The 11,126-nt window shown below is 43.2% G+C and overlaps 1 protein-coding gene across 1 annotated transcript; it reads left to right on the plus strand.

The window, feature by feature from the left end:
• Positions 1-739: 739 nt before the first annotated feature.
• On the plus strand, positions 740-6,826 carry LOC117150284 (protein obstructor-E). Its single transcript, XM_033317102.1, has 6 exons — positions 740-793; positions 939-1,003; positions 4,738-4,993; positions 5,081-5,199; positions 6,108-6,504; positions 6,569-6,826. Exons 2-6 carry the CDS (start codon positions 943-945, stop codon positions 6,735-6,737), a joined length of 1,002 nt encoding a protein of 333 aa, XP_033172993.1. The 5' UTR covers positions 740-793; positions 939-942; the 3' UTR covers positions 6,738-6,826.
• Positions 6,827-11,126: the final 4,300 nt, after the last annotated feature.

Raw genomic sequence — 11,126 nt, forward strand, 5'->3', positions numbered from 1 at the left:
AGGAGGCCGCTCATTTGTTTGCAGCTTATTCGCATAGTTGATGTTGGTTTGCTGCATGGTTCAGAGGGCCATGGCTCCACTGGGCCATGTTATGCAAAGTTGGCATTTTCCATTTCCTGCCTTTGTTTGCCCATCCCTTGGTTAGTTTAGGTCCCAATAGTCCTTCCTATGCAACAAAAATTTGATTATTTTTACAAGCTAATTAGGACGGGTTAAGCCGTTTATTTACCTTTCATTAAAGTTCTGAGAGCCTTTCGTGTTGTATTGATTAAGATAGAGCTTCTTAAGCAAGATAGTAACATATTTAAACTATCTACAGAGGTGGTCAAAAGTATTTACACAACGAGCTTTTTTTTCAATTGTCAACTAATTGAAAAAAAAGCTCGTTGTGTAAATACTTTTGACCACCTCTGTATTAACATTGATTTTGTTAGGTTTCGAGTACTTAAAATATTAAGTGTTCCTTAAGTTGCTCCTTTATTTTCATAGTTTTTAAATTGTTAAAAAGTTTAGGCGTTTTTGAAAATCCACATTGGAAATCCATTTCGGACAACCAATCGATCTCGAAAAGTACGTCTTTAACCATCTGACATTAAGAGTCTGGAGCTTTCGAAAAAGCTCGGACCGGTTTCTCTCCAAACTGCGCATGCGCAGCCGTCTCACTGCAGTTCCAACGGAGCAGGGCGAAAGCAGCCAAGGTGATGGAGACTTCTGGGCGTTAAAACTCATTGACGAGACGATCCGATCGCACAGTTGAGAGCGAGACGTAGACGCGTGCGCACGTACGAGTTTGGTGAGTTCCGATTTCTGCGAGTGTAGTGCGGATGAGGTGGTGGTGAATTAAGTGAATGTGGAATGCGGAATGCTCTTGAATGCCGTTTAAAGTGCCGGAAAGCATATAAATTTGCAATATTAAAATAATCTATCTGTCCGTGCAGGTTTATGTCGGCTAACGAAATGGCGTTTGTGAAAATATGCATATTTGCTTTGGCTTTGGCCGTGGGTAAGTGTGGAAAAAGCTCTTAATTGCATTTGCCAATTAATGATACGTCAATACCATGGCGTGCAAAATGTCCCTGTGCAAACTCTATTTGAATAATGTGCCGTGACTTTAATGCTCTTCTGCTCTCGGCGAAAACAATCGCCTCTAATTGTTGGCCGCACCCAAACAAACAGGAACAAACCCACAGGCCGACCTACAAACAACCCAACAAACAAACGAACGAACAAATAAACGAACCAACACCAGCATAATAGCGACAAACAGCCATATGCAAATGCAGAATGCACAGTGCAGGAGCAACTAAGCTGAAAAATATTGTTGTTAACATTATTGGCGCCCATGTTTATGCATATCTGCAGTGTTTGCAGTGTTTGCCCTCTCATCATGTCAACTGTTGTCCGATTTCGATGGCATAGAACACGTGTAAATGCCACATGTAGCATATACGGCATATATACCACGCTGTTGTTGCTGCCAATTTGCACGACTTTTGTTTTTCGGTTTTCATACCCGTTACTCGTTGAGGAAAAGGGTATACCAGATTCGAGTCTCTCGGGAAATATAAAAGCTGGAAAGTTATATTAAGATATAAAGATAGTAGAGACTTAAGAAGCGATTATGTTACTGCCGCTAGGTGGAGCTAGTGTGAGCTAGAACGATAGGTACCTGATAGTCGAGGTACTCAGCTATAGCGTTCTTTCGTGATTGGATCGGAATTACAGCTGCAAGCCCATTGGCATTCCAATTGCAATTGGAAATTCGGCAATTTAATTTGCTGGCAAATTTTCTGCTCATTTATTGTGTGAAAGCTCATTAAAAATTTATTTGTCTCCAATGTGCGGGGGCATTAAAAATGCACATTGTTAACTCGCCAGCATAAAACATACATATTAAACAAATTGATAGGCGAGCAACTGTTGCACTCGGGGGGAATAAGCTGAATTTGGTAATTATATTAAAATGGCTATGGCAAAAATATGGCAACAGCTCATAATTAAATGTATTGCAATTCGGGGCCGCCGGGTGAAAGCTAATTAAATTGCCAGTTAATTGAGGGAAAACTCACCGCGTTGAGACAAAGGAAAAGTTTTAATTTGATTGTAAACATGTTTGTACGAAAAGTTCATAATGTGTGTTTGCCTATCTAGACGAACACCTTTTCCCCCATATGCATATAAAAATCTCTTACATCCAATTTAACAAACCGGTCGGTTCTATTGTCAATCTCGCATCAGTTCAGTGAATGACATGAAAAAGTGTTTCCAATCTGTTTATTTTTAATCTATTTAATGTTCATTGAACCTAACGCGCTGCCTGCACGCACTTTCCCAAGATGACAGCCACGACACCCACGACGTGTGTGACTGGAATCGAAAATCCAAAGATCCAAAGCTCCCAAAAACCGTATTGTAGCCACCACTCCACTCACTCCTCCGTCTGCTTCGCAATCGGCAGTCAATTAATCTAGTCTAACCGGACTGGGAATCGAGTCAAACGGTCCAGGACCGGGTTGAACCGGGTCTGTTGACAACGGCTGACTCCAACTCCAACTCCAATTCCAACAACAATTCCAATTCCAATTCCAATTCCTACTGCGACTGCGAACTCCGTGGCAAACTTGTTGACAGACTGTCAGAGCGACGCGACGGCCCCCAACCAAGTCGACCATGTTGACGAGTCGAAAAAAGCCAGGCCCAAACCGCATAGGCCACGCTCCGCTTGACGTGCTGCGAAATAAAAAAAAGGGGGGCCATAAAAATGAAAGGACAATACCTATTCAGGAGCAGGTCGTAAGGGAAATGCCCTTGGGGGAAAAGCCATTTGAGGCAATTATTAAAGAAAGGGGGGAAAAGTGAATAATATTTGCAGGGATAAATGTTATTTTCCGTTTCATAAGGTACAAATATTGTGGCACATTTTATTCGACACTAAATTTAGTCAGCTTTGCTATTTAAAGGCTTCAAGTTTAAATTTCGTTGAAATTTTAAACAGTTAAAACATTTTAAGCCAACGCAACTAACTGAATTAGCTGAAAATAATGTCAGTTAAAATCTACAATTATTTAATTAATTAGGACTTCGATTTTCATTTTACAATAATGCAATTATGCATTTGGTTTGGTTTAACTTTAGTTTAAATTCGTTAAAAAAAACGATGTTTTCAATTTGAAAGCTCGCGAATAAGTGTGAATTAAAAAAATTAAAAATCAATTAATAATATTAGAGGCATGTTCATTTTTAGCCGAACTCCTCCTGCGCAAGAGTATTTGCCAACTGAACTATGAAGTTTTTGCTACTTTTTCTTTCCCAGCTTCTTGTTTGGGTTGGGTATATATATTTTTTTGGGTTTTTCACCAGATCCCGGTTCGTGAACGAAACATGTTTCAATGACAAGCGACAGCTGCAACACCAACACTTGCAGCAGCGGCAGCAGCAGCAGCAACTTGGTGTTGTTGGCTTAAATGTTGGCCGACACTTCACGCACTAATTGCTGTGTGGAATTGTTTCTTTATTAACGTTTAATCGAATGTCAGCCGAGCGACGTCAGCATCAGCAACTTGCTGGCATTGTTGATGTTCACTGCGGCTGCCAAACGAAAATTGAAATCGTCTTTTCTTGTTTCTCCGCTCGCTTGGCTTTTTACTGAAGTACTACGTATCTCCATATATACACTATATATATATCTATATATATTTTTTGCAATTTTTGCTGTGTCTGATTGAAGTGGTTTACCTTGAGGAGAGCTCCATCGTTAACTGGATGCATTTGTTGCATGTCGCATATCTTGAAAAATTATTGCAACTTGCAGGAAACGCTGACTGCCACCCAGTTTTCAAGGCTGTGGCTTGGCATCAGCTGCTCAGCGGCGGATTAGATCAGCTGTTTGTGGTTCCAAAACCGGGCTTTGTAATCCCCGAGAGACTTTCACTTTTAAGGTCGCTCCAATCCAGTGGCCTGTGTCGCAATCGAAGTGCCAACTCATATACATATCGGTTGCTATTTGTTGAGTAGCCGCAAACGGGTTTTCACGCAAACATAGTGGAAACGTTGGGCAAAAAACAAAAGGCAAAAACGTGCAAGATACACTGGGAAAAAAATGCTAAGAAGTATAACCACTTTAAAGAAGGTAAACTGCAAGAACCAGTGGCTTGGGAATTTCTAATTTAAATTGCCAAATTGTTACAGTATCAAAATCAAGGATTCAAAATATGAGTTGACTTTCAAAAGTTTACCATTACTTTGCTGCAATTGCTAATATGCAAAATCAATCTAAAAATCTATTTCCCTTTTGAAACAATCAACAGAGTAGTATTGTCAAAAGCTTCAACTAGATTAGATCCTGCAAATAAATTCACAAGCTTAGCAAAGTGTTTGCACTTGTGACAAATGAACATAGAAAATGTTGTTAAAATTCACACTCGATTAGGCGCAATTTGTTTAATAGATTAGCTTAGCATTTTATGGCCGCATAGTTTAAGAATAATTGTGCGAAACTGAGATTCTTTGTTGCAATTTAATAACTAAACTATCGAATTAAATATAGTAAAAGGTTAAATACAGTTTAAAGTTTAATTTATGTTGGAGTTGATAAATATCACTTACTATTTCATAAACTGGCCATTGCAGAGAGTTTCCATCAACAAAGTAGATTGAAGCTACAAGCAAGGACATTTTGTGCGTTATTTATGAATGGACTGAGTTCACATGTGTATATCTCAACTATCTTCTGTACAGGTCTGACCGCAACCAAGGCGCAGGAGTCGAGAGGCGGCTTCCGTGGCAGTAACAGCCAGTTCCGCGTGGGTCCTGGCCATCCGCCCTCGCAGCGCCACCTGCCGCCCCGTAACCGCGATCCTGTCCAGGAGGCATCGGTGGTGCCGAAGAGCAAACAGACGGCGGCGGAGAAGGAGTACGAGCCCACCGAGGAGTGCCCGGAGCCCAATGGCTTCTATCCGGACAGCAAGCAGTGCGACAAGTACTACGCCTGCCTGTAAGTGACCAAAAGGAGTAGACACACCCGGCCACGGGGCGTATGAGTAATGGCCGTTGCTTAATGCCACACTGACCACTTTTGCAGGGATGGCGTGCCCACGGAGCGACTGTGCGCCGATGGCATGGTCTTCAATGACTACTCACCCATCGAGGAGAAGTGCGATCTGCCCTACAACATTGACTGCATGAAGCGGAGCAAGCTACGTGAGTATAAAACTCCTTAATTTGCAAGAACCGCTTTACGTATGCACCGCACAAATCCCAAGACCCCACCTATATAGTATACATATATATATATGCATATAATCCCCCATCTTCTGGGCCAGAAATCGGGCAATAAACGCGCTCCGTGCCCGCACTTATTTGCTCGTTACTTCTTGGCTGCGCTTTTTGTTAACTTATTTATTATGCAAACGGCATGCGCAGCGGTTAACCCAAATTGTTGTCGTCAATAGGTCTTTGGTCTTGGCGGTGCTTTGTTTTTATTTCTCGCCTCCTCAGTAGACTTGTTTTATTCGTGATTTTATTATTTCCCCAACGCCAGAGTCGCGCCACCAAAAATTTTTAAGCCCAATGCCATGGCAATTGGCTTCCCGCGTCTTTAAACTTGCCGCAAATTCGGTCTGCCACGTGTGTGTGTGGGAGTAGAGCATCCTTCAAACTTCTCGACAAAGGACTTTTATTAAAGTTCTCGCGATGAGAGTTTCTTGCACTAGTTCCATTTAATGTGGCTTTAAGAAAATTCGCTATTCACACATTTTGTGGGGCCATTTTTAATATGAAATATTGCTGCACGTTTTAGTTTTTAAATAAATTATTTGCCACCCATCAAGGCAATTAGTACACATTGTGCAGGCCCATTAGCAATTTCAATTACCTTTGTCTCCTGTTGACATACATATAACGTTGCCATGGCATATATGCATATAGTTCGCAGAGCATACAGCACCTGAATAAATGTGTGTCTAGCACATTGTGCTGGCGCAGTAATGTATTTACGGATGTGCAAAAAGGGTTCTACGAGCATACAGATAGATACCTTTGGCGAGGGAAGCTCAAGGATGCACAGAGGGAATATTCCATTTGAAAGTTTCCGCATTGTTCAATCCCAGAAACACCTCAGCCATCGCTTCACTGTCCCCGGAAGAATGGATACTTTGGCCACGAGAAGCCAGGCATCTGCGACAAGTTCTACTTCTGCGTGGATGGTCAGTTCAATATGATTACCTGTCCGGCTGGACTGGTCTTCAATCCCAAGACGGGCATTTGCGGCTGGCCGGACCAGGTGGGCGTCACTGGCTGCAAGTCGGAGGACGTCTTCGACTTTGAGTGCCCCAAAGTGAACGAGAGCATCGCCGTGACCCATCCCCGCTATGCCGATCCCAACGATTGCCAGTTCTTCTACGTGTGCGTCAACGGAGATCTGCCCAGGCGAAACGGATGCAAGCTGGGCCAGGTATTCGACGAGGAGAAGGAGACCTGCGACTGGGCACGCAAGGTTCCAGATTGGTAAGCTATAGTTACACCATTCCATTCATTCCTGAATCATTCCAATATCTCTGTCCCATTTCAGTGCCGACTGGTACAAGGATCGTCTGACCGACAAGGAACTGGATGAGCTGGAGAACCCGAAGCCCAAGACCACGACCACCAAGAGGCCACCACGTATCCGCGGTCAGTCGAGGCGCAAGCCACAGCCGAAGCGAGTGGAACCGGAGCAGGATAAGGAGGAGGAGGAGTAGTAGGCCTGATCCCCCCGACTGTGTTTAGTCTTAAGTGAGCCCCCCGCTGATTGTCGCCATTAAAAGCGTGCAGAAGGTGTACCTAACCATTGATCGCCTTGCTCAAACTGGATGGTGCCATGGGGGCCAACCGTATCACTTGATACTGATGGGCAATCCGCGGATGCCAGGGGAATTAGCCCCATCCTCGTAGCTTCGTTCTCGATTCCCAAAGCCCCGGCGAATGTAATATGCATGGGAATTTGTGTGAGGAGCAGTTGATGTGGTGCCAAAACGACAGGATTTTATGCGCATCCAGTGTGCACAATCCGTGCACTCTGCGATGTCCTCGTGCCCTGTCCCCTCGTCCTGTTACTCCTCCCCGTGACATGACGAAATCAATGCAGCTCCCTGCCCAACTCTTTGCGAGAGTTTTACCCATTGCCTGCAGCGCATAAATTCAATTTGCCGATGAGCGTGCACAAAAGTATGCAACAAAATGGCAACAACTCGATACAGAACACACTCACACTCACACACACACACAGGGGAACAAGGATATTGTGTGTGTTTGTGGGGAAAAGGATGACGGAGCGAGGGACTCGGAGGATGGGGCAACATGTGTATGACGTTTGGCAGACAAGAAGCATTCGATAAAACGCATTGAAATTGCATTGTGGAAATTGTGAGCAGTTGAATGGTGAGATTTACAGTGGCCATTGCCAATGGAGGGAATGAAAACTTCTGGGGGGGAGAAAAACCCAGCAAGTAGTTGGGGAAAATGCCGTTGAGGGCATCAATTCTTATTGTTTAAGCACTGACGTAAAATCTGAGCAAACGATGACATTTCTACTTGGCATTGCTCGAACGTTTGCTTAAATTTATTTATTCATTCGAATTGGGGTAGTTATAAACGGATTTTCTATTCAACTTGGTAAAAGAACAATGAAATGATGACGTGTCTGGTTGGCTGATATCCATGGAACAGGTTAAGTGACCCACATTTATGGGTCTAGTTAAGTGGCGATTCACTTGAAATGCATATAAATATTCAGAGGAAAACTAACTATTTTAAATACACATTTTATGTACAGAATATGTCATGACAATATCACAATATTTAAGATAAGCATGAAACTTATATTTACTATTAGGAGTTGGATTTAGATAACATTTTGATTCCTTTAGATATATGCATATTTGCGAAACCCACTCTAGCAATATGTGGGTCAAATTAGCTTCGATCCAATCTCTTTTTGGGAACTTAGTTGGCCAGCGATGGACCAGCTATTTCGGTGTTAATTAGCCACAGCTACGGGTCATCTACCCTGGACTTATGGCGGCTGGCAAAGGACATGGGGACAATCGCCTGTCGAGCAGCTGCCTCTAATTAATCAACAAACACATGCACGCGCGCACAAGGACCAAGGTACACACACACACACTTGTAAAGCGACTCGGAAGAGAAGCGCCTTCTGCTGCCCTGCTGTCAATAATTTGGCACGTCCTGTGACCCCGGGCGCCACCTGCTCGTCCTTGTCCTTGTGCCATCCATCGTGTCAACTCGACAATGAACCGCAGCCAGACCCACCCCCAACCCATGTACATGCCATGCCCTTGCTATCCTCACCTTTCCGGTTCAGAGGAGGTCCATCTAAAAAGCATTTCGTCGAACTCAGCGCCTACTTAATCAAGTGTAACATGGACATGTCCTGGCTCACCTGCCGTTTGACATATTGCGCGATGTCCAGCCCGCCACCCGTCCTCCTCCGCCGTGACCTTCACTTGTTCCGTGTCCTGTGGGCGACGCACGGCGTCTCCCCTTCCATGTCCTTCGGTCAGCGTGCGCTGCTATCAAATGTCAAATTTGACATAAACAAGTGTTTACATAATGACAACCACAATTTGCGTAATTGTCACAAGCATCGGAGGCAACAGACGATGGATACGGACGCACCAAGGGTTCCGCCATATCGCTGGGGTTCCAAAAACCCCCTTTGGAAATGTTCAAACAGAGAGGGGAATCCTGGCACTCGTTGTCCCTTGTCGAAGAGGTGTTTGCATGCCCCTAACATACGGTTTCACCCTTCCAAAGTTGCCGTATGCCAAACTAGAATTGTTTGCCAGCACTGATTAATTGATGGGCATGTGCGAGTCCTTGCCAAGATCAAGATGGGAAAATCATTGTTTGGCAACTGGGGAAAGTCGGCTAACTTTTTAATTTCATATTCAAGTTTGTGTGGAATGTCTAGAAGTTCGTTATTGTTGTTACGCAGCAAACTAAAGTCGTCTCATCCTTGTTATCCTAGCATATTTGACATAGGTTTCTGTATTGGTTAATCCTTGGGCATTTACCCATCAATTTGAATTAAGTTTAACATGTTATATGAAAAGTTTTATTATGGGTTTATAATATAGCATAAGCTGAGCTCATCAATCAGTTATTTTTCTTTTTTTTTAATGTTATCATTTAAAAATATAGCCGCTTTTTTATCTGACTGTGTGACCTTTAAGCACTTGACATTTATTCGTTAATTTGATCTCGATTGTCAGTCCAGCAAAACCAGCATCTCCAGCCCGTTTACCCCACCAACCAGCACAACATTATTAACAAAAAATATACACAAAGAAAAAAAATAAGAAGAAAAGTAGCAAAAGCAGAGGATTTCATGCCTTACGCTGGCGAAAAGTTGATTGTTTGGCCCTTGGGTTATTTGCTTTCTTGATGAAATAATTAAATGTCATTCATTGAGGTCGTTTGCCGCTTATTCTTGGAGCGCCATCGCAGGACCTCTTCTGCTTCTTCTGCCTGCTTTCCTGATTTCCGGCCGGGCCTTGTGTAATTGCTGACCGCTTTGGCATATCCTTTTTGCGCCTTTCGCCGGCTAATTTGTGCAGACACCGCCTTTGGGGAAAGGGTCCTTGCTCGAGTGCGGGTCCTTCCGCTTTTGATTTCGGTTATTGTGAACATAAGTTCATTAAACTTTTCGGCCAGGCTGCGCCATCGGTTCTGGCCTAATTAAATGCTGCACATCCTGGCCGGGCCAAGTTTAATGAACTACTGCCCAAATCTGACGTCACACCTGACGCATCCCGTCTGCAAATTAGCATATTCATAAGTGCCGCGTCAGTTACAGCCGTCGCATCGGCTGGCCGTGTCTACTCTACAGATAGATATACTATATAGATGGAGAAGAGATAGGAAGATGGATAGACAGACAGATAGACAGCCAGCCAGACACAAGCAGCTCGACAAGCAATTTGCTGCGCAAACTTTTGGGTCTTGGCCAGTTTTCAATTTGATGTAAGCCAACAGCCGAAGTTTGAGCCGAGTTTATTGCCTTGCCAGGCAAGTGGCAAGTAGTCGAAAGTGGCAAGTGGCAAGTGGCAGCATGGAAATCAATTCTAGACCAAGTCGCGCCTTTGGCCACTAAACTGCAGGTGGTGCCACCCCCTGCCTGCCTGGGGAATCCCACTTTTCCCCAAGGCGGTATACAAAAGTCGGCGTAATGCTCTGCCAACTTTAAAACTGTCAAATGGACAAGCCAAATGCCAACCCAAAACTGTCAAAAGTTATGAATTTCCCAGGCTCACACACACACAGAGAGAGAGAGAGAGAGGGACAGGATAGTCGGTGTCCTCTGGATCGCAATTAATGTGAAAAAGCAATTTGAACGGGTTGCCATAGTTTGTTATAGTATTATATCTAGTAGCTGGTGGTAACTAGTGCGGCTACCGCAGCTAAACATTGGAATTGGGCTGGCCAGGACGCCTTAGGCAGCACGTATAAATCATATGAATTTATTATGATGATGGCATAAATCATAGGGCCATGCAATATATAAAATTGCACCATTTTTTTAGAGGGGGCTTTTTGTTTTCTGTTGGGGGCATCAACTTGGGGCATTGTGTTCGTTGTTTAAGCGCCGCAAAATATGCAATTCAAGCGATACCAGTTGACAACAAGGAGCAAAGTGCCAGGATGCAGCAGCTCAAACAGTGTTGTCCTTTTAGCTGGCGCACATAATTTAAAAATGTTTATTTTAATCACTATAAAAAGGTAAGAATTCGGACACTTTCTTATATTTAATAACTTAGAAAAAGAATAATGATTTTAACAAAATATATGAAAGTGTCTGAAATAATGCTGCAAAGATAACTTTATTGTTCGAATTAAATTTAACCAACTTTCTAATCTAAATATATTTGTTCCATGCTTTTAGGCACCGTTCTGTGCCAATCGCTATTTATTTAGTTTATGAACAAAATACAATACAATATTTTCAAGCAAAAATTGTATTTACAATTTCAGAGCGTAAACAAAACGTCAGTCCTTTGGCTGCAAATAAATGCATTCATTTTTAAACGTAAACTGAAATTTAAATGTCTGTTCTGGACAAAGTCCAAACT

The sequence above is a fragment of the Drosophila mauritiana genome, chromosome 2L (genome assembly GCF_004382145.1).
Source record: "Drosophila mauritiana strain mau12 chromosome 2L, ASM438214v1, whole genome shotgun sequence".
NCBI classification, from domain to species: domain Eukaryota; kingdom Metazoa; phylum Arthropoda; class Insecta; order Diptera; family Drosophilidae; genus Drosophila; species Drosophila mauritiana.